The 25,656-nt window shown below is 35.9% G+C and overlaps 1 protein-coding gene across 8 annotated transcripts in view; it reads right to left on the reverse strand.

Annotated features, from left to right (window-relative positions):
- The window catches only part of LOC143253282 (uncharacterized), a 95,627-nt gene that overhangs the window by 53,125 nt on the left and 16,846 nt on the right, over positions 1–25,656 (reverse strand). For all 8 annotated transcript variants that reach the window (XM_076506891.1, XM_076506898.1, XM_076506892.1 and 5 more), the window contains 2 exons: positions 12,420–12,594; positions 3,739–3,802 (listed from right to left, as the gene is read on the reverse strand). In XM_076506891.1, the coding sequence (XP_076363006.1) occupies positions 3,739–3,802; positions 12,420–12,594 (239 nt within the window). The remainder of the gene's footprint in view (positions 1–3,738; positions 3,803–12,419; positions 12,595–25,656) is intronic.

The following is a 25,656-nucleotide window of genomic DNA, read 5'->3' on the forward strand; positions in this document are numbered from 1 at the left end:
TTCCAGAAATTACACAATCCTAAGTTTTTAATATTTTGTTTCTTTGTGGATAAGCACAAAGTAAATTCGCCAGACTTACCATTGAGTATTTATTTATTTTAGACTTTGCAGTAATTTTGGTTTTAAAGACCTCTGACGTCTGTGTCAAGGCTGGGAATGTCCAACTTACCATTGAGCCACTGGGCGACATTTTAAATACAAGTTTTCACATTAGTTAAAAAGTATCTCAGAGTGTAAATAGATATAGATTTATGATTTTAGGAACCTTTTCAACCAACTTTACCCACATTTATCATCAGTAAGAACATTATAAAACAAATTTAATAGAAAAACTAATAATGCTTACATTTAACTTAAAAAATACACAATCAATTATAATAAAACTCACATTTAAAAGACAACCACAAAATTGGGTTTCCCTTGAGTAAATATAATTTTCATGATTTACATAGCCTCTGTTTATTTCATTGCCTACTGTTAGGCATTATACCAACACATCAAGTGATAAGTCTCTTTACAGTGACATGTATTTTCTGACTTCCTTTTGGATGTTATCATATAAAGGAAACTATAATTCAACATAAATTTTATGCTAGGCTTTAAAATATACAATAATTAAAATTTTGCTGCTTTAAAATGTTTCACATTCTATTTTGAATATCATCATTATCATACATAAACGCTCCATTTATTTCTATCTTCTATTAAAACAGGTTTTATTCTAAATTTGTACTTTACTCCATATAAGTACAGGTTTCACACAACACATGGGAAAGATATTAAATTAATTTTATTGTAGCTGCCTTTATCTGCAATTTCTAAGAGGTAATACCTGTCGTTCCCATGTATATATATTACTGTAATACTGCATATCGTGTAATCGATAACAATGTCCTCAAATGGTGGAACAGACGATGTTTTAAAGTTACAGCTTCTTCTTATACAAGAACACTGATAGCAAGGTTCTTCAGTGGTAGAACAAAAGTGGTGTTTCAAGGATGCAGCCTCACTAACTTTGAACGTGAATGACCAATCATGTGGGTAATGCTAGTCACTTAAAGTAGTTATATTTCTTGTGAAGTATGAAACATTGAATTTAACTAGTCTGTCTAATACATACTCTTCAAGAGGACAAGGTAATAGTGACGGTCCAATAGTCAGAGTGTAGATACATTGTGTTTAGTGTTTTAATAAGAATTATTCAGTTTGTATTTTAAATTTGATCCAGTTTATTTATTTCATTTTCACAACAAAGTTATTTGAAGATTCATTATTATTCTGTAATGAATATCCTGATGGAAACTCCTATAATTCTGTGGAATTAACATAATATCAATTTGACTTGAACATAGAAATGGCCCTTTAATTTCTCCTCTTACTCCTTTATCTCATATTTTATAAAATTCTCTTAATATGCTAAGTTACCCTCCTAGATAATACACTGTTAAGCTATCTGTACATGAGAAACTAACTTCAATTAATGAATTCAACATAAATAATATGCTGATGACATAAAACAACTAAAAATTGCTTAAAATATACAAAATCTCAGGTTAACATTTATTACTATATTATTTTATGTATTCATCAAGAGTTAACAAACTGGATTTGAATAATAATAAAAAAAAATCAAATTTCAGGCCCAAAGATTGGAGGTAAATATTCAGTCAGACTTCTATATGAAAACTCTCAAATGCTCTCAAAGTCATAAAAGCTCATAGCACCAAAATATAGTTGTCTGTTTTTCAAAAGGTACTAATATTAGTAATTTAGATATATATTTAGGATCCTGGCAAATATTTAATCTCATTACTGAAATATTAAACATATTTAGAAGTTTCTATTGGATTGTTTCTTGGCAATATGCAAGACTACAAAAAATACTGAAGCTGGTAAAATAAGATTTGATGCTTTACAAAGATAAACAATTAATATCACAAGCACATTGGCCAACATTATATGAATGAAAACGAAGAAAAGGTTTAATTGTACATAAAGCCCACAAAAGTTCAATGCTCACAGAATAAACATCACTAGGTAACAAAATTTTTACTTTTTCGTGTTCCTGGGTAGAAAGTGTTATTTCCCAATTGCTTACGTCTAAAGTAAATGGAAAAGACCTACTTTTCAAAATTTGCTTTTGTGACCTGGGTAATGACATTTTTAAATTTACCCATTTTCCACAACATTCCGGATAGATTCAGCGCGTAGTAACTGATAGATAATTTTCTCGAACTTACAAGAATTTTCCAGAACTTCCCATAGTAATATACATATACAGGGGCTCACCACTTCAGTTTAGTTCTAGCTGCCCTCTGATTTTATCAGAGATGGCATCAAGAACCTGCAAGCATTCTCTAGATGCATTCTGCTATGTATACGGCCAATTTTCAAGACAAGAGCGAAAAAGTACTCTGACTTTCAACGACGCTACCAAGGAACGTAGAACGAAAACATAATGAGACTGTGTTTGGGGACTGATACGTGAAAGTGACTTACATTACAGTCGTAAATCTCGAAAAATTACTCACTTCTAAACATTTTTGTATAACTTTAGTATAAATACATGTCAATCTTGATTCATATGTTGTTTTATTCGGACTATGTAAATGAAGATGTGCAAATTTGCCCGTTTTTACACGGAAAATAGGTTAATTTCTAAATTTCATTAAATCAGGTCACAAAAGCACAGTATGAAGGACAAAACGGCCATTTTCTGTACTTTTACAACATCACCAATTACGACATAACACATACTATTCAGGAACAAACGTTGTGTTCGCGCCCGCGTCGCGCTAAACATGCTCGCCCTCCCAGCCATGGGGGCGTATAATGTGACAGTCAATCCCACTTTTTGTTGGTAAAAAAGTAGCCCAAGAGTTGGCGTTGGGTGGTGATGACTAGCTGCCTTCCCTCCAGTCTTACACTGCTAAATTAGGGACGGCTAGCACAGATAGCCCTCGAGTAGCTTTGTGCGAAATTCCAAAAAAACAAACAAACAAACAAACGTTGTGTTACATCAAGTATTATTCAAAATTTTTAAACCACAAAATTTTGTTTACTTTTTAATTACATTTTATACAAATTACTTATTACTACTGTTATTAAACTAATGAAATTCATGTCACAAATGACTTTACGTTCACCATAAACACACTTAACTTCACTGTATTTTTAAATTTAAAATGGAGTATTTCATTCATGGTTTACTGAATATAATCTTAACAGAAACATTAAAAAAAATTAATTAGAATGAAATTTCGGCAGCAGTTATTATTTATGTACTTGATTAGATAAATATATGGTAGGGTAGAATGAAAGCTTTCATCTAACCCATTTATGGGTTCGCGCCCGCGCCGCGCTAAAACATGCTCGCCCTCCCAGCCGTGGGGGCGTTATAATGTTACGGTCAATCGCACTATTCGTTGGTACAAGAGTAGCCCAAGAGTTGGCGGTGGGTGGTGATGATTAGCTGCCTTCCCTCTAGTCTTACACTGCTAAATTAGGGACGGCTAGCACAGATAGCCCTCTAGTAGCTTTGTGCGAAATTCCAAAAGCAAACAAACAAACAAACTAACCCATTTACAGGTATTAACATATTTATCCACAGTTAAAGATACTGAATTAAAATACGAATTCACACTTGTCTGGACAGCAACATTTATAACAATTTCAAAGAAGAAAAAATTATTAATAACTATGAAAAACAATGCTAAGGGTTTAAAATTATCTTCTCACCTTCGACTAAATTTCTCATCTTCATTCTGTTTCTTGAAGGTTTCTGGTGATTCAAAGCTTCTATCTACAGGAATGTAAACAATTCATAATCTATTACTTTTGGGTATAGGGTCGCGGGTTCGAATCCCTGCCACACCAAACATGCTCGCCTTTTCAGCCGTGGGGGCGTTATAATGTTACGGTTAATCCCACTATTCGTTGGTAAAAGAGTAGCCCAAGAGTTGGCGGTGGGTGGTGACGACTAGCTTGTCTAGTCTTTTACTGCTAAATTAGGGACGGCTAGCGCTGATAGCCTTCGAGTAGCTTTTCGCGAAATTCAAAACAAACCAAACCTATCGGAGAGTAACTAAATTAAGGGCTGCCCGTAACGATAGAAGTTAAAAGCAAAAGAATGTACAGGAAATAGTGGTATTTCTTATAAGGCTAGTCATGGTTGGTATGAGAAATTTATGAAACGAGAAAGTTTATCATTACGTCAAAGGACAACATTTAGTCAAAAATTGCCGTCAGATTTGAAACAAACTTATTGAATACGAATGTTTTGTTACTGCTCTACTCCAAAGGAATCAATCCTTAAACCAAATCGGTAACGCAAATGAAACAGTTTTTTTACGATATGCCGCGCATCTACATTGTAAATGCCAAAAAAGAAAAACAGGTGACAATTAAAACCACTGGTTATTGAAAGTTAAGAGTTAGTGTCATGCTATGTGCAATTGTAGGTGGAAATAAATTATCACTTCAATATGTTAAAGAGAAAAGCATTGCCAAAAAAAAACATTTTTGCAAAGATGTAATAGCTCGTGTACAAAAAAATGCATGGATGACCGCAGAGTTAATGGAAGAGTGGTCGGGACGTGTATGGGAACATCAGACTGGTGAATTATTAAAGCAACGGGGCATGTTTGTAATGGATGAATTTCGTCATCTGCCCGATAAAATCAAAAGTAGGTTAAGTAACAGTGATCTGGCAATAATTTCTGGCGGAATGACAGGTCAGTTTACAATCTCTTTGTGTCCATTAACTAATCATTCAAAGATCATATCCGTAAGCATTATGATGCTTGGCTGAATTAAGATAATTATGCTTTGACACCGAGTGGCAAAATAAAAAGAACATCAGCATCAACAATAGTGAATCAAGTTATGAAGATGCTTCAACTTCAAAATATAACAGTGAGTCAGGAGAAACATCGGAGTAGTATTATGATTAAATAAAGAAAGCAGGAAGAAACATTATTCTAATGAATATTTTTAATTTCCTGTATATTTTATACATTTTGATTATACTTCATTTTAAATACACTATTAACATTTTTTTCCCTTAATAAACTCTTTCAAAACATATTTACTCCTTTGTAATTATAATCCAATTTTTTTTTTCCTTTTTAAAAGTATCTTGGCTCTTAAATTAAAGAGCGACTTAAATTCGAAGTAATACGGTAAATATAAAGAAATAAACATTAGAGAAAGTTTAATGAAACTTTCTAATAACTATTTTCATTTATGAATAAAGTCATTTAACAACTTGACGCTACTTTATGCGAATGTACACCTTGCCGCATATAAAGGTTTGTTTAGAACATGACATCAGGGTTGCCAGATTGGGCTACAAGTAGCGAATTGGGCTACTTTTGAAAGCCCAGCGCTACTAAATTTTGAAACTTGCGACTTTCTGGGCAACTTTTAATATAAGCTGGGCTAACTTGGACTACTAATGATAAGAAAGTCAATGATTGATTACTTATGTAATGTAATATAATTACCCTTTGAAGACACATAAAAGATAACTATTTCTTATTTATCATATAATCCCTTTTTAAATTTCTCGCACTCCCATATTAATCCCTGATAGAATATTTAGTTCGAGCTGAACGTGCGAGATTATCAACCTCGAGATTCTCGTGCTGGACGCGTATGGTGCGATTGTAGCAAGTTTCCCTCTGTGATGTGCTGTCACTGTTAGTGTGGCTCAAAATTTCAAAAGCTTAGTTTCCCTGAAGTTTTCACATGTATAAGTCGTCTATCTGTTACTTTAGTAAATTTTTTAAGTGTTAAGATAAATAAATGAAAATGGGGAAGTGGTTTTAATACTCAAAAACATTTCAGATATCCTGGCTAAAGGATCCCGTGTTTGGAAATTTGTTAGCTGAAGTGAAAGGAGATTGAAATAAAGGCATGTTAAAAAGTTGGTAAAACTGACATAAGAGCTCACAGAAGTGATTTGCACAAACACTGAATCCTTAAAACAGACAAAATATATCGAAAGTAAGTCATCAGCAAATTAGCATCAAGTATATTTTATCAAAGAAGGAAGATTCTATCAAATGCATATGCCATTCCTTGTAATTGGCCTGTTCTCATGCATCTGACGAAATGCTTTCCAACATCGACTTCATAATAAGAGAAAGCTACAGCTGGTTCCACAGATCTACATTAAGGAGAGGGAGTTACCTAGAGATTTACAGACTGATGAATGATGGGAAAGATCCCTTACAGCTGATACCTTTGTTTGGAACACGATGGTTAGCAAGGAGCAATAGTGTAAAGCGGCTTTTATGTCAGTGAGATTCTTTAACAACTCATTACCAAATAGCTTCTTCCTCTTGTGATAAATACGAGATGTTGCAAAGCAGCTATTTTCAATATACTCTGACCCTCCCAATAAACTTTACTTCACATTCTTTAAACAAGTCCTAAATGATTTTGAAGGGATTAATTTACTCTATCAAAAAGATGAAGCAGATCATTGTTACCTTCACACTGACTTAGAAACTTCACTCTTGGAATGCTCAGAAGAATTGTGTATCCTAATCATGCAAAGCTTGGTGTTAATTTAAACTTCGATTCTATTTATCTGCCCCTGGAGAAAGTGAACTTTGACTGCGTATTTTCTACACTTCTGGCCATCACAACTGTACAGCACCCCCAAACCTCACAAACCTGACTGTCCACTACGACTCATAATGTCGACCTACGAATAATTCAACTTCAACTTCGGTAAATATGTAGCGTGGACATTTTCTAAATATGTAACATAAGCTAACTCCTTTTTCAAAGACTCTTTCAGCTTTAAATATATTCTTAATGGCCAGTTTTAATGTAATCTCCCTCTTCACAGAAGTCCCAACAACTGAATCCTGCAAGATAGCTTTAGAACTTTATATCCAAGACCCCAACCCATTGATACACATCCTCAACAACCAATTAGCAACCCTTATTAAATTCATTACCACCAAAACTAACTATGTTCAATAACTAAAACTACATACAGTCCCAGCCAACATTTTTATGACAGATTGAATCACAACCGATCAATTCTGCCTTACACCCACCACTATACTGGTACAGGTATGTTGAAGATACGATTGCTGGATTTACGTCTACAAAACACACACTTAGTTTTGTCAATCACGTTAACTCGATACATCCCAACATTAAGTTCACCTGTGAACAGGAAAAAAAACTAACCAAATAGCATTTCTTAACCTCAACATCACTAGAACTGATACACAATTCAAAACAGAAATCCACAGAAAAATCCCTCGTACTGGATTACACATTCCCTGGGGCTCAACACATGAAACAAAACAAAACCTTAACATATTAAGAAACCAAATAAACACAGCTACAAAACTATGCTCACCAGATAAAATTAACGATGAAATCAACAAAATAAAACAACAACACTTCATCAAAATCAACAAATTTCCTCAAAAAACCATGGAAAAAATTATATGCACGCACCAAGACCAACAACAAACAAACAATAATAAATGTTTTTGTTGTTGTTGTTTTTGAATTAAGTACAAAGCTACACAATGGGCTATCTGTGCTCTGACCCCCCCCTCACGGGTATCGAAACCCAGATTTTAGCATTGTAAGTCCGCAGACATACCGCTGAGCCACTGGGAGGCCAATAATAAATCCCAAGATACAACAAACCGCAAAACCGTATACTGCTGCATACCATATGTTCCTGACATCAATGAAAAAATAACTAACATTTGAAAAAAAATACTTATAACAAAACACAACATTCTAATAAACATCAAATTTATTCAAAAACCAGGTACAAAACTGAACTCCATACTATGTAAACAAACACAAAAACACAAAACAATTTATAAGATACAATGCAACAACTGCCGCGACTTCTATACTGGAGGAACAAGCAGAAAAATGAAAATTAGATTTAAAGAACACAACAAAACACCTTCACACGTTTCTGAACACTGCAAATCAAATAAACACAACATAACCATAGAAAACAACCAAATATTAAGTAGGGAAACAAATATAAACAAACGTATAATTAAAGAAGCCCTACTTATCCGGCAACTAAAAACAAACTTAAATCGATATAAAGTAACACTTTTATGCCTATACTAATTAATAACATTGATGACGAGAAATTTATATGCAAAAACGGCTCGTTTGGGTTGAGAAAATATTTTACATAGAAGAGCGAACAACGTTCGACCTTCTTCGGTCATCGTCAGGTTCACAAAGAAAGAAAGAAAGGGTTACTGACGATGACCGAAGAAGGTCGAACGTTGTTCGCTCTTCTATGTAAAATATTTTCTCAACCCAAACGAGCCGTTTTTGCATATATTTCTAAACAAGTGGGTTTCTCGACATCACTGATTATTGATGACGAAAAATCCACTCCAAATAAAAATGCATCTCCGAACGACTGGTATGGGTATTAACACTGTTATTGATAAAGTTTGTTTTTTGTTGTTGTTGTTGTTGTTTTTTTTAATTTCGCACAAAGCTACACGAGGGCTATCTGTGCTAGCCGTCCCTAATTTAGCAGTGTAAGACTAGAGAGAAGGCAGCTAGTCATCACCACTCACCGCCAACTCTTGGGCTATTCTTTTACCAACGAATAGTGGTATTGACCGTAATATTATAACGTCCACACTGCTGAAAGGGCGAGCATGTTTGGCGCGAGGGGGATGCGAACCCGCGACCCTCAGATTACGAGTCGCACGCTTTAACAGGCTTGGCCATGCCGGGCCTATTGATAATGAGAGAACAGTGCATGATCTTCAAGAAGCCATCTTCACCTCTTGGAATAACAGTCCAGCGAGCCTTCTGCAAACGCTTATATCGATCATGCCAAAGCGAATGTTTGCAGTTATTCGCAATGACGGCCGTACAACTCACTACTGAGACCTCCTGTTAGGCATTTCCTACCCTGTTTAGGGCTTCTTTTTGGTATGGTCTTAAACTTGTGACCAACTAGTATTTAGGCTAATTTCATAGTGTTAACATTTTCCATATTAAATGCTAAAAATGTTTATTTTTATTTTCCCTTTTCTTATTTTCAGCTTTCGAAGCTGTACTCAAACAAGTGGTTGAGTCTAACAACACAAAATGCATATTTTTTCTTTATTTTTATATGCAAAATATTTTCTTAACCCAAACGAGCCGTTTTTGCATATAAATTTCTCAACAAGTGGGTTTCTCGACATCACTGATTATTTTTTCTTTATGTTTATTGGCCTTAACATTTTGGCTAGCAGTGTACATACATACATTGCGAACAATACATTAAGTGTAAAACTTGAATAATCGTGACGGTACATATCGCAATCAATACAAATAATCCATGATCATAAAGTTACCTAGCACATGAAAGTGCATCAACACAAGTGTTATCAACCTCTTTGACATAGATTATCTTTAAATCCTACTCTTGTAATAATAAGTTCCAATTTAACAGTCTTCTGTTTCTGCCCTTCATTAGGTTAAAAAATATTAACACGTTATGATCAGTGTAAATGGCAACAGGTTATTGTGATGCATTCACACACTTTGAAAAGCCAATATTTATTTTTTCATAATAGAATAATTATTTTTGAGACAATTAAAGTATTTATAAAGGTGACAAACAGGGTGTTCAATACCTCTGTGTCTGATTGTAATAGAGTAGCACCAGCACCACAATCACTGGCGTCAATAGCTAATGCAAAAGGCTTGACAAAGCTAGGTGCCATCAGTACAGGGTAAGTGCACAATAAAGATTTGATGTTTTCAAAAGCATATTGACATGTTTCAGACCACTTGAACTTTTCTGACATCACTGTACTATTAACAAGCTTATTGGAAAAGTTTTTACAAAACTTTACATTATAACCATTCATTCCCAAAAATCTCAAACCTTGTTTTTGTACGAGTTGAATAATTCACAATACCATCAAATTGGACTGAATTGTAGTAACATGATGGGGATATTATTTAACAGAAGAAGCATCACCTACATCTACATCATGAACAGAAGTGTTGGTTTAATTGGGAATGTCTGTAAATATACATTGGTATTCAGTTAATGAACTTGCAAGTTTATTTTTCCTTTAGGGAGTCAAGTGATTGAGGTTTGAATCAAGATTGGCCAGAATGTCAGAATTACTTAGTTTCATGTTGCATTCATCTCTGAAATTTTCAAATTTATGGATGTCTGAATCAAACAACTATCATCAGTATGAGAAGAACACTCAATGGCTTCAATATTTTCAGATGCATCTCAGATTTGACAGGGCTTAAACATATTGATATGACACAGCTGTGTAGCTTTTTGATGATCAGGTGTTTTTACAATATATACTCCATATCATTAACCTTTCAAACAACCTTTTAGGGACCATGATACTCAGCTTTGAGTGCCCATATGCCCCACTATGCCCCAGGACAGAACTTAGTCTTTTGAGCCTTGAGGTCACAAATGTTTTTCATTTTAGCTTGAGATAACTTCAAATTTCCTCCAACCAATTCACAAACACATAAGAGTCAGGTGTAAGGAGAGACATCCCAGATCTTCTTCCCAAAGAGAACACAAGACCCATCCAGTAAGCTAACCACTGGGAATGGCTTGGTTCATAACATAGTGGGATGGAATGTACTACATCACCAGGAACATTCTATTCCTGCTTCCCATCAAGTGGTTGGTCCACTTGGTCTGAAATCAATGGGAATGAACTATTCCAGTAGAAAGTTTTCTATATTAATCTCTCCAGTAACTTTGGACTGGCAAAGCAAAGGCTTTCTCTTTGTTCCACTTGAAGAAAATGGGAAGAATAAATTTGTATTTAGGATAATGTTAGAGAGGTGGTTAAATTGATATAGGAATTCTAACATCTGCCTAGAACCCACACTGATAGTGTTACTGATTGGTTACCACAACTAAACAAAACTGAACATAATGACTATGAGCATAAACAAGGAAGTATAAAACCAAGAAAACTGAGGACTCAGGAGTGAGTGAGTGCCTCTCTAATGGGAATAAGAGAAACAGAGGAAATGACTGAACAGATGATGATAAGAAGACCAGACACGCAAAACAAAAATGATGGCAAGATTATGTAGTAGCTATCATCTTAATAATGTAGAAAACAATTCTCCTCTGGAGACCAAGTCTTGGAAATGGATTAGGGATCTTAAACTGCACAATTTTATGGAAAGGTATCTGGTAAGACTGGTTGTCAAACAGCAGAAAGTAACACAATGTACCAAATATGTTGCACTTACCTCAGATATGGAAACCTAATACAAATACACTAATGCAAAAAATGAAAGAGACATAAGAGCTTAGGTATCAAAATAACTGTTTTAAGAACATGCTAAAGTAGGCTTGTCCTGCACATGAAGTAAGAATGACTCCTAAGTGAAAAAATAGAGTAAAAGTGGAAACTAAATTGGAGAGCCAAATTGGCATCCCAAATGTGATGATTCCCATAAGAGAAGGGAGGTCAGAATAGAAAAGCCACTTTGAGGAAAACAAATACAGGCTAAGTATTCAGAAAGTGGTGGATCAATAGGTCTCAAGAATGTAACCTCTGGGCAATCAACCTTAATACACATTGTTGTAAATATATTTGTGATACAGAGAGACAAAACAAATAAACTTCAATTATTTCTCATGCTGACAAATCAGAAATTGTATCATAATTTTTCTACTCTGATATACTATTATGCTAGTGTTTTCAATTATGACAGAAAACTAAAGTATTAATATACAGCATAAACTATTTAGTGGTATAAATATACATAAGAATTTTACACACACATCCATTTCTTGATAAAGGAAACTAATTCTGAACAAATTTATTTAATATTAGTTTAAATATATATGAGCCCATAACTATAGATAATATGTAAGCAATAAAACCTTTCTTACTATTTACTGGGATAGTTAACATCCTTTAATGGCACTGAAAAACATTCAAATTTTTTTGTAAATCCTATAACACAGAGAAAAAGTAAAACTGTATATGTTTTGGAATTCTTAATGTAGTTTTCATCTTGAGGGGCATATCTTCTTTCTAAAAAGTACAACAATAGCATACAAATATTTTTTTCATAATTATTGTGTGTTTGTGTTTTTCTTATAGCAAAGCCACATCGGGCTATCTGCTCAGCCCACCGAGGGGAATCGAACCCCTGATTTTAGCGTTGTAAATCCGGAGACATACCGCTGTACTAGCGGGGAACCATAATTATTGTGAAACCTAAAGGAATAAAAAGAGAATTAAATTCTTCCAAATACTTTTTGTTAACTATATACATGATCATTTGTTTATCTTATAAAAAATGAATATATATAAAAATTATTTAATACTATAAGTCACAACTGAATACTATTGATGTGTTGGTTTTGTTTTATTATGCCGTTTTACCTTTTGTTGTTTTTGAAGTTGATTGGTCAAATCCATAAACTTCCTTGTGTGTTCCAGGTAATGGTGATCCATCAAGAGGCCATGCAAAATTTGAACTATACTCTGTCACTTTGGATATAACTATAGTATTTTCAACAGGATTTCGATTTCCAAGAGGTATAAAAGTAGGATAAACCTGAATCATAAACATTACAAAAGAACAATCAAAAATGATTCTCTGAAGCTAAAAATATCAAACACCACAGAAATATACAAACAAGTATTGCTTATTTCACAAACATAATCTAATATTTAACGTTGTTAAGTATGAGCAGTTGTTTAAATTTAAGTTTAAAGTGAGTTTTACGATTTAGACAGTGTGAGTGTTAAATTTAGTTATTTAAAAGTGATAGTTTATCACAAGTTTGTTTACAGAACTGTTTATGAATCACTTTGTAGTTCAGTAGCAGTGAATTGCTGATTGTTATATTACTAAGTCATGTTGTTAAAACTTAAGTTTTTCTCATTGAGTATTAATGCATTGCAATATTTAGTAGTGTGTGTGTGGACCATAGTCCATGTATAGAATGAGTAATGGGATGATATATCTAGAACAGAAAGACTTTGCTGCTCTGTTGGCCAGCTCATTCACACATATACCAACATGAACATTTGTATATATATTTGACTTGTTGTAATATATTATTTTAAAACAAGTAGACTGTTAGTTGTTTGTTCATTGCAGAAATATATCACCAACAATTCAGACATCTAATATAAAGAATCCAGTCCATATATAAAAACCTGAAAAGTAAGCGTCTGTCAGGTTCTAGTTAAATAGATCGATCTAGACTGTATGATTGCGAGTTTAGCTACAAAAAAATGGATAGTGGCAATTTTTAAAGTGAAATTATCCCAGACTGTACTGTTATAACTTAGAAGTGAAGAAATTGCTTGTCTTGTGAAGTGGTGTCCTAAAATAACTGAGCTAATCCATATAGACTTTGATGAAAAAGAGACAATCTCAAGATGCAACTGTGGTAATCAACAGTTATAGTGATGATTTTAAAGTGAAATTATCACAACCTGTATTGTAATAGCTGAGCAGGAAGAATAATTCATTCTGTCAAATTACTTTTTAAAATATCTGAAACAGTATGTGTGGACTAGGACAAAAAAAAGAATTATTTAAAGCTCTGGATACAACTGTACTAACTAACAGTATAATGAACATTTGTAGGTAGGTAGGTATACAATGTTTATTGACACAAAGCTACAAAGCTATCTGTGCCAGACAAGATGTGGTACAGTATAGTATAGGATAATTTAGGTAAAAAGTAAAATATGTAAAACTATGAACTGCCAGGAAGACTGAAGCAAGAAGTACACCCTTGCTGACAGTTACCTGAAGTTGGCCTTTCCAGTCCTGGGTTCAGTTCAAAAGAAAAAAAAAACTAAAATGTGTAAAATTAAGACTTGCCAGGAAGACTGAAGCAACAAGATCGATATTGCAGTTAGTCACCTGAAATGTGTAAAAGAAATTGTGTTAAAACATTAAAAATGTGTAAAAGAAACCATGCTAAAACACTATATAGTCCGATAAAAAAACCTTACATTAAGTGTAAAAGACCAATGGCTCTTAGAAATGTAAAAACATGAGTGAGAGGGGCAGTATCACCTATAACATGGGCCAAAGTCAAAGGCAAACCTGCCTTACAAATACCTTTAAAATGGTATCGTCATTCTAGGTTGTAACGACAGCATGATAATAAAATGTGGATCATTGTGATCTGAGTGCCACATAGACCACATATTGGTGCAGCAGTTCCAGATAAAAGGAAGTGGTGGGTTAAAAACTGTGACCAACGTGTAGCCTTGGCAAAACAACCTCCTCTCTTCAATCCTTACAGAAGCAAAAGGGTCAAAGACCAAGAGAAGGTTTGATTTGAAAAAGCTTGTTATTGTGTTGCTTATTCCAGGTTACCATCCATCTGGTGTACAGTCTGAATTTGATAACAGGACCATAGTCCATGTATGGAATGGGTAATGGGATGATATATCCAGAACAGACAGACTTTGCTGCTCTGTTGGCCAGTTCATTCCCACATATACCAACATGAACATTTGTGTATATATGACTTGTTGTAATATATTATTTTAAAACAAGTAGACTGTTAGTTTGTTCATTGCAGAAATATATCACCAACAATTCAGACATCTAATATAAGGAATCCAGTCCATATATAAAAACCTGAAAAGTAAGTGTCTATGAATGGTTTGTTAAAGTCTGGGATTCTAAAGATTGGCAAACTTCCTAAAATGTTCTCCAACTTCTGAAATTGCATCTGTTGTGGTTGTTCCCATTTCACCTTGTTTGGCTGGCCTTTCTTGGTTCATTCAGTAAGTGCTACAACAATTTCAATGTTGTTTGGGATGAACTTCCTATAATATCTCACTAATCCTTGAAAGACCTGATTTGCTGTTTCATTGTTGTAGCTGGGACATTTTGTATGTGGATTAGCTTCTCTTCATCCATAACTATCTGTCAGTTGCCCATGTTGTGCCCCTTGATGTGGATTCCCGTATGTGGAGAAGGGACCTTCTAGAGAAGGTTCGGTTTTTTCAGTTTACCTCCTCTGGGATCTAAACATCCACTCATGTCTTTTTCATGTGTGGTGACCCATGAAGGGGAGAGAGGACCCTGGTGGTTGAGGGGTCTAACCCTAACACAACACTTTGGCCTTGAATTCCTGTAGATGAATAGCCTTGGGGTGGTCCCCAAGGGTCAATTGGCTGGTCCATTTGGGCTAAGGTCAACCAAATACCAATGTTGGATGTCCTCAACAGGTGTAGTGGATATTGTATCTGATGCTGATGTTTAGGTATAGTGCTTACGAAATCCTGATATTGCTGCAGTTCCTTGATTGGCATTGTAGTGCATCCCCTTGTATCGATACGTGGTTGGTGAGGTCAATGAGCACCAAAAATTTATTTTATTATTATAGATTCTCCAAATAAAAAGTTAAATAAAATAGTGAAAAAGCAGTCCATAGGTAAACAACCACGTCTTGAAGGTTCTGAGCAGCAATTTTCAACATCTGTAACACCTGTACCTCATTTTCCTACACTACATTCTCTTTCAAACAAACCTTTAAGGCAAATGTCTCCCCTTTTTGTCTCCAAATGTCTCCAAAGTCAGTCAAAAAGCTTTGCTCTTGTGACATATTAATGGAAACATCCACATTTAAAGAAAGTGAACTTCTCTTATATTCAAAGGTGATTGGAGATATTTCTATTGTGGTTACGCCTCGTGCTGCTTTGAATTCATCACGAGGAGTTATACTTGAGAGGGATTTGAAGAACATCCTCAACTTGGAGATTCTCGCTGGTTTCTACTACCAAGGAGTTTCTGAAGTAAGGTTTATCTCCACTAGCAAAGATGAAATTATGATGCTGACCAATGTCCAAATTTTAACATTTACATCAACGTGTCCACCTGCTACCATTAAAGCAGGATATTCTAATGGCAAGGTATGACCACACATTCCAAACCCTCTCAGACGTTTCCAGTGTCAGCAGTTCAGTAACTCAAAAACATCATATTGTGGTTCCTTGACATGTGCTTGTTGCGGTGGCAAGAAACACGATACCTATGAGTGTGAAACAGACCCTCATTGCATCAATTGCAATGGCTCTCACCCATTCTACTTTCGTTTTTGCTCTAAGTGGTTGGAAGAAAAAGAAGTACAGCATTTAAAAATTATTCAAAACATTACATACCCTGGGTCTCGACAGTTACTGTCCACCACTTCACTTTGGATGTATGCTGCTGAACTTTGTTTCACTACTTCAGTGAGAGTGCAGACAGATCTCTCCATGTCTCTGAAAGAATAATTCTAAAACAATATGAAAGGTCTTTTGACCTCCATGGTAAAGAAAGTTGATTAATCAATGTCAACACCCATTCCAGCAAACCCACGTCCACTTCCTTTGGTTCCAGGTACATTTTCTTGAGTACATCTTCTTCTTCTGCTCCAAGATGCAAAATGATCATCTGTTCACTTCTCACTTGCTGTTATGTTATTCCAATGACAGAGACCTGCCCAATCAACCCAGGGCAGGATCCAGGGATCTTCAAATAAAGAAAAAAATGTGGTCGGAAACAGTAGGGCTCTCCAGCCATTTCACCTGCACACAAATTAAAATGGCCACTTTCATACAATGAAACTGCCTAGCTTTACATTCTTATCTCGATGACAAAGCACTGATTGCTTCTTACTTTCCTCTATGTCTTTTCTTACAGGAAAGATTTCTGAAACCTACTGATACAGTCACCTTTCGGCAGTTTACTTTCTACAGAAATGACAGGCTGTGTGATGGACAAGAGCATGGAGGAGTGGCACTGTTGGTTGATCAGCTTGTTCCCACCCTGTCATTGCCATTCGACACACCATTGAAGACCATAGTCATCCATGTTTCCTTGGGTCGTACCATCACTGTTTATTGTCTCCACCTGAAGTCTGGAGTGACCTATGATCAATCATACCTTAATGCTCACATTAAACAGTTAACATCTCCCTTTTTAATTCTGGGGGACTCTAATGGACATAATCCCCTTTGGGGAAGTGCTGATATTGATGGGAGGGGTCGCTCTGTAGGGCGTATGCTCTCAGATCATTACCTGTCTTTCTTCAGTACTAGTTCTTCTACTTATTTTCATGCACCTAGTCTGTCTTTTACTGCTGTTGATCTCTCAGTTTGCTCCCCTTCACTATTCTCCCACTTTTCATGGAGGGTTGACAATAACCCACGAGGCAGTGATCATTTTCCTATAATCTTGAAAGAGACTGGCCGTGGTCAATGTAACCCGACCTGCATGCTCCAGTGGAAGTTGGATCAAGCCAACTAACTGTTTTTCACTGGTCTCATAGAACTTGATTCTGCTATCACCTATAAGCCATCAATAGACGACTGCGTGGCAGCAGTAACTGACCATATTATTCAGGCAGCTGCTCAATTTATTCCTAAAATCTTCACACTTTTCCATGATATCCTCGTCCATGGTGGAATCCTGCCTGCCACATGGCACAGAAGGCTAAAAAACGGGCCTGAGATGCATTTCATAAGTGTCCCACACTCTCAAACCTCATCACTTTCCATCAGGCACACGCACATGCTCAGTGGGTAAGACGTCAAAGCCATAAGTAATCTTGGATTAAGTTCACAACCAGCATATCTTCTATTACCAGTTCATAACTCATATGGGACAATATCTGAAAGGTCAGTGGCCAATATAGTTCCGTTTCCCTCTCGATCTCGCTCTCTGATAGCCAGGAAGTAGCTGATACCTGGAGCATTGCTGATACTCTAGGTGAAAGCTTTTGTCAGGTATCTAGCACTTCTGCTTCATACTCCACGTTCTTAGCCATCAGGCAGAGCGATTACTTCTTTCCTTTCGAGCTGACTGTCTCTGACTATATTCGTCCATTTACACTGGTTGAACTCAAACTGGCCTTTCATCGGTCTGGCAGTACATTGGTTGGACCTAATGATGTACACTATGAAATGCTGCACCATCTATCTCCTGCTTCTCTTGCTATTTTTCTGATTGTTTTTAACCAGATCTGGCAAGATAATGTTTTTCCTAATGTCAGGCTGTTGTCCTACCATTCTCTAAGCATGGGAAGGATCCCAAGATTCCTTCAAACTATTGTTCAATTGCTTTGATGAGCTGTCTCTGTAAGACCTTAGAGAGGATGGTTAATACTCATCTTGTTTGGTTCCTTGAATCAAACAACCTCCTCTCGCCCACACAGTGTGGGTTCCGATGACAGCACTCCACCAAAGACCACCTGATTTGAACTGAAATATCAATTGATGAAGCTTTTCTCAAATGATAACATCTTGTATTAATGTTCTTTGACATTGAGAAGGCTAATGATACTACATGGAGGTATGGCATTTTGCTAGACCTCTGTTTATATGGGTTACGTGGTCATTTGCCCATTTTTATTGAAATTTTGTAATGGACAGGCGATTTGAAGTTCGTGTGGGTTCCCACTTTTTCGTTCTTTTCTAGAGAAACTTGGAGTCCCTCACGGTTGTGTTTTGAGTGTCACACTTTTCAGTATAAAGAGTAATGTCATCACTGAAGAACTCTCTCTTAATGTTGCAAATGGGCTCTATGTCGATGACTTCCACATTTCCCGTCAGTCGTCGAACATGAGGTATATTGAGCAGCAGCTACAGACTGCCCTCAATCGTTTACTGATGTCGACCACTGCAAACGGCTTTAAATTCTCTCTCGCTGAAACCGTTTGCAAGCACTTTTGTCGCCAATAGCGTATTCCTCCTGATCTTTAACTCTGTATCTGTGAAGTTGTGTTGTCTGTGATCCCTGAGACAAAGTTATTGGAATTTATCTTTAACCATAAGCTGACGTTTATATCAGAGATCAAGCAGCTACGCGTCAAATGTACAAGAGCACTGAACATCCTCTGTGTCCTCTTTCCCCCCCCCACTTGAATGAGCAGGTCCATGTTCTATGCTAAAGATATATTGTGCTCTTATTCAATCAAACTAGACTATGGGTCATTGGTTTATGGCTTTGCAAGGACCTTAGCCTTGAAAATGCTGGACTCCATTCATCATCAGTGACTTTGGCTTTGCACTGGGGCTTTCCACACTTCTCCAGTCCAGAGCTTGTACCCAGAATCTCATGAACCTCCTCTACACCTCTGCTGTTTGCAACTGTCTTAATTCTTGCTTCAAACTTTTATCCTTACCACAGCATCCCACGTGGGGCTGTGTTTTCCTGCCTTGGTGGGCCATGCTTTTTCAAAACAAACAATCTGCCATTGCTCCTTTTGACCTTCATATCCAGGCACAGTTGGATGAATTGGATCTGTCCTTGGATAACATTGCTGTATCCACTTGTCAGCCTATCCCACCATGGCTTATTGTAACCTTTCTTTAGTCATCTGAGAAAAGCAGATACTCCCGATTGGAAGTACCATCTGTAACTTGCTGAACATCTTTCAATCTTTCCATTCCTATTGATACAGATGGTTCAAAATCAAGTAACTCTGTGGGCTCTGCCATGGTTTGTTGTGATTTGGTGGTTGTAGAGAAATCACCTCTACAGTTTCTGTGTTCATTGCTGAACTGCATGCCACTTCTCTTGCCCTGGATCACACTGAAACAAAGCAGTAATCAAATTGCACTAGTTATACTGACTCGCTTAGTTCTCTACTGTCCCTGAAATCACTTCACATTTGTTCTCATCCTGTTTTTGCCAATATTTAAAAACAGCTGGCACATTTCTTTTTAACATCTACTTCCAGTTTTCTGGATATCAGGCCACGTTGGTATTCGAGGGAACGGGCTCGCCAAAACTACAGCTAAATCTACATGCTTTGGCACAATCACTGCTGTGCGTGTTCTATACGTTGACTATGGTTCTGTATTCAAGGCTCTGCTCCATGTCAGTTGGCAGTGAGCAACTTGAAAACAAGCTTTTCCAAATAAAACCCTCTATTGGCTTTGGAAATAGAAAGTTGTTCTAAGTAGATTATGCATTGGTCACAGTTTTTTTTAACACATTGTTTTCTTTAATCTGGGACGAATGCTCTAATGTGTTGTCTGTGCGACAATCAAATCACAATAAGCCACATTTTACTGTCATGCCATCGTTACGACTCTCCACGACGGCACCATTTTAAACATGTTTAGCCCCAGGGTTTATTCATAACGTTAGACAGTGTCATTGGTGATGATGACACTGTCCACCTTAGAAATGTTTGAGTTTTTAAAGGTCATTAATCTTTTTAAGGATATTTAAGTTTTTAATTTATAAGTTATATCTGTTTTTAATGTGATTCCATTTTAAGTACAACTAGTTCGAGTTGAAATTAGAAAATGGCCGTAACGTCAAATAACTTAACCAGAACTGGAAAGGCCAACTTCAGGTGTCTGATGCTGATGTTTGAACTTACCCCTTAGTCATCCTGGCAAGTTATGATAATTACAGTTATGCTACAGAAAGTCCTTTGCAACTTGTATTACTGTAGTTTTTGTCTTACCACTGTATCCTAGATATTAAAATTGGATTTAATGCTATTTTTGTTTTTGATTCAAAAATTAAACTTCGTTTTTTTACCTTACTTTCTTTTTATGAATTTTAATAATTTTACTTTAAAATTGGTACAGATAGCCTGGTTGCTTTGCACCATAAAACACCAAACAAACCAACCAACCAACCAACCAACCCATGTTGTGTCCAACAAAGTCCTGTACTGAATAACAAATATAGCACTTAAACTGTCTGATGGTAAGAGCTGCTACCCTTACTCACTTGAGAAGCTCTCCGAGTTTCTTTATGTCATCTTCCCATCTGGCTGCTCAATGTTTGCAATTTTGTGTAACAGCTACCTCGTGAGGAGGTTGAATATTGCTTCTGTGTTCACTAATCCAACTGACTGTCTTTAATCTATTTCCATCAAGATCTGCTAATAACTTTTACTAACATAGATCTTAGTAAAAAAAAACATGATTGCATCTAGTTTTGCTATAATAGACTCTGGGTTGTCCACAGGTTTGGAGTCAAACTTTGTCATGAGGTTCAGCTTATGTAACTTTATGAAGTAGCCATTTGTGCCATCCCTCTTCTATACAATTACTAAAAGTGACTCAGTGATTCCAACTTTTTGACATTACCTTAACTCTTTGCTTGATCAGATTTCTTATTGAATAGTATATCTGGTATGGTTTCACCTTGTGAAGATTCCTAGTTGTAGTTTCAATCTTGTGTTTTACAAAGTCTGTCTTGCTTGGTCTATCCACAAATATATTTGCATACTAATATATTAGATCTTGTAGCTCTTCTTCTTCTTGCCAGTCAGTTTTTCACTGATGTTTATGCCTCTGTACATTTTATCTCCACAGGTCTTCATTTTCTAGTTCTACATTTATGACAGTCACAGCAATTATGTTCATCTGTGCCTCAACAGTTGTTCACATTAGGTCTTATTCTTTCTTGAAGTCCCTTTAAAACAGAGTAGGATTGCAGATCTTAATCTTCCCATTCACCTTCACCTTATAGTCCATTCTGTTAGTCACTTTCTGCACTTCAAAATAACCTTTTCTAAGTGAGTTGATAGGTCTTCTCCAGTTGGTGTCTTAGGTTCAATATGTACTGGTGTACCTTACTTCTGACTCCTCTTCTTCTGTCCACAGCTATTTTAATATCTCTCTGGACTTCGTACTATTTTTCTAAACTGTCTCTTGAAGGGCAAAAACTGTGTACTTGCTCATGGAACTTCTTGGTAAGTAAATAATACTGCTCACAGGCATCTGTTCTACTCATATGTTTTCTCATGATATATTATGTTTGGGGGTTATATGGGGTGGTAACAAGTTGCTTAGTGCTGATGAATCTGCACACATCTTGCATCAATTCTGAGGTCAACTGTGTCCATCTGTTGCTCAAGACTTTTGTTGGAAAGTCTACTCTGCAAAACAATTTCAAGAGGGCTTTTGCTACTTTCTCCATTGCTATCTTTGACAATGTTGTGGTTTCTGGGTAACACGTCTCATAGTTGACTACTGTTAGCATGTACAGGTTGCCCTTGTCTGATATAGGCTATAGTGGTCTAATCAAGTCTTCAGCTACTCTGCTGAACAGCTTTCCTGTGACAGGCACCTCACCCATTGTAACCTTCGTTATCTTTCACCTCAGTACTGGGTACTGTCCTTTGGCATATGTAACATGATTTGCAGAAACTGGTCACATCTCTGATGATCCCCAGTAAATGGAAGTTGCTGTTGATTCTGACTACTATCTTATTTACTTCTATGTATCTTCCCACAATAAAGTTGTGAGCTAACTTCATCTCTTGAATCCAGTATTCTGTTGGTAATATGACCTGTTTAACATCTCTTGTAGATATACCTTAATAGACTGGTACAGCATTCATGTTTGGTCTTTCATTCTCTAAGTTCCTTTCCCATTTGTCTTGTGTTCAAAAATCTCCAGGTGACTGCCCCAAAGTCTTTCTTCTGTGCTTCCTTCAGTTTTTGTAGACTCAAATTTGCAATGTCACCTTTTAAGACTTTTAAACGCTTGATGTCTTGCTTGCTTTTCTTTTATTAAGTTCTTGTAGTGATTGCAGATGTCTCACCAGTCTCAGTTGTGTCTGATTTTTCCAAATGCCCACTGCCTTGTATATTGTCAATCACCAAGTTGTACAGTGGTGCTTTCATACACATGGCCTCAAGGTCTCAGATGTAGTATGGAGTATCCCCCTTTATTCTTGCTCTGAAAAACTAACTCTCCCATCAATCAGCACATACAGATGTACCTTGCCCCTTCAGTTGGTCATCAAATGCACACTAGACTGGTTCTCCTTGCTGCATCCAGTGCATTATAGGACTTTCACCTTCTTGTCTAAGATATAACTTACACCTGCTGACATGTGGTTTGTTGATGCCTTTCAATATTTGTCACATGCTCCATTCACATATGGCACTGTTGACCCATTTACTAACTTGAACTGACCATCAATCATGCAGTGTTTAATCATGATGGTAACACTTACTTCTTGTCATAAATATGGTTAGCTGTCTTTGGTTTGTTTTTTTGGTAGCAGAATCCATGATGATCATCACTCTTTTCTCGTTTCTTGCTATCACCATCTTTGTAGGTAGCTCCAGGTGCTTTATGCCCAAATATCTGCTGTTGCTTGTTGGGGAAAGACTTGCACTCATTTGCAGCGTGTCAAATTTCATAACAACATAACACATATTCTTGCCTTTTATTTGTTGACTTCATCTCACCTTTGGTGGCATCATGCTTCTGGCCAGTCAACTTTGGTTTTGACTGGTTCTTCTTGGAATTGCCAGTTATACCCCCTTAAAGGGCTTTCTTACACTGTTATGCTAACTTTATCATCTCATCCATGTCTTTTGGTGCCTTCTCTTTTAAAAGCAGTGATATGTCAGTCAAACACATCGTGATGAACTATTCACATATTAGTATATCTGCCAGGCCTTAAAAACTATATTCACACATGGCTATGTCAGTCTATTTTGTGAAATATCACCATAAACGTGCCACAAGCTGAAATACAGTTTCACCAGTGTCAGATTTAACTTGTCTAAACTTCAAGGAAAAACCTTCTTCAGTAAGTTCACACCACTTTAAAAAAGCCACTTTTAACTTAATATAGTTCATGGCATCTTCTAACATCATGCTTACCTATTGTTGTAAGCCTTTTACTCTGAGAGGGAGGCTTAGATAAACTGTCCAGTCATCTTTTTTTCCCAGTTCTGACTTAGAGCAAATCTTTCATACCTCACCAAGAAAGCTTCCATGTCATCTTTCTGTTCATCATATTTGGGCAGCTTGGGTTGGCTCACCCTGATACCATTGTCATTTATGGATTCTCCTCTTTCTGTTGCATGGGTTTAACAATTTCAATTTGTGCTCTTACACTTTTTATTTCCATTCTCACCTTTCTCTTCTTTTATTCTTTATCAACATTTTGGGCTTATATTTCATGCTCACATTCTCTTTTCAGTCGTTCTCTTCTTTGCCTCTCCAATGTTTATGCTCTTTTTTTCTCTTGGTCTTGTTGTTGTTTAAAAAATTCTCATAGATCATCATGTCTGAGCACAAGGTGCTTGCCTCCCTCTATCCATTTTTCAAAGTCAGTCAAAATCATTATATAGTGTAGTTGTGACCTCTGGAGTGTTTCTGTCACCACTGCAGTTATGCATATATAAGCCTATTTGATAGCTTTTTAAGTCTGTTTTTACCATCATTAACAACTGAAGAGCTGGACTGGCTCACCACTATCAGGTTTTAGGTATGGGCCAGATTCTTTACAGTAGATGTCTGTGACTTTTTGGCAATAAATTTCAGCTCACACAGTTCACTTGTTTTAAAATAATATATTAAAATAAGTCAAATGTATATATGAATATTTATTACATTATTAATTGTTACAGTTGTATCAAGAACTATAAATAATTGTATCATATCAAAGTCCATACAGGCTGGTTTCATTAATTTATGCCACAACTGGTAATAGGAATTATTCTTCACTACTCTCTTATTACAATACAATTGGTGATAAATTCACTTTGCAAAATGCCACTATAAGCCCTTTTTGGCTAAATTCACAATCACACAGTCTAGATCTAACCCTCAAACTAAATTTTCAATGCACATTTATACTTTAACTGAGATCTAGAATGTTCACCAGCACTATTAGATATTATGATGCAATAATACTCAAAACAGGTTCACAGAAATTTTGAAGCAATTACAAGAGAGACATTGTTATAGAAAAGGTGAGGCTTAGAACCCAAACTATTAGAATAAGCAATACACAATGTAACATGTTACAAGTATGTTTTAATCATTAAAAACTGACTGATTAAAAACAAAAATGAATTAATATATATGTAAAAATGGCTCGTTTGGGTTAAGAAAATTTTTTACATCACTGAAAAATGAATTAATGTAATTGAACTCCTTATGTATAATAAGACAAGACACAGAACAACAATTATTGAATCTATTTAACTCATAAAAATGAAAGCCAACAGAAGTCTTTGACATCAACTTATATTGACCTCTGAGGTTTTATCTCTCATTTATGTCTGTAGTTTGAAAGTAGTTAAACATATTAATAACAATGAAAATTGCACATTATGATATATCAAACCTGAAAAAAAAGACTTCAATCTTTCTTTAGTTTTTATTCACTATTTTTTGTTTGTCCATGAATGAAAGTGGCTTACCATCCTTAAGTATTTAAATTTCTCCAGTAGTGACATGGGCTCATTAAGAAAAAAAAGTCCACTTTTCAAGCATCATAAAACAATTTTGGGGGAAGATTAGAGGAGACTAGGGGGACTGTGTTTTAAGATCCATAAGAAGCTAGCAGATCCTCTTATTTCAATTCAGTTGGTCTTATAAATAATTTTATGATCTAAAATTATACAGTGAAGTTTTGCATAATAGCATTTAATAACATATTACAATTGTTTACTTTTACTGTAAACACTTATAAGACCCAGTGCTCCATTTATTTTGAAGCTAAAAACTCCCAGCAAGAAAGATGTTGAATCAGATGTATATTTTTGTAGTTGTTAATTTCTTTATGGCAGAAAAAACTTCAAAAATGGATATTTTGGAGGTATACGGGGAGCAAGGCAGGGGCTTGAGGCCACCACCCAAACACCTTATTGTGCA

Source organism: Tachypleus tridentatus, chromosome 6 (assembly GCF_004210375.1).
Source record: "Tachypleus tridentatus isolate NWPU-2018 chromosome 6, ASM421037v1, whole genome shotgun sequence".
In the NCBI taxonomy this organism is placed as follows: Eukaryota; Metazoa; Arthropoda; class Merostomata; order Xiphosura; family Limulidae; genus Tachypleus; species Tachypleus tridentatus.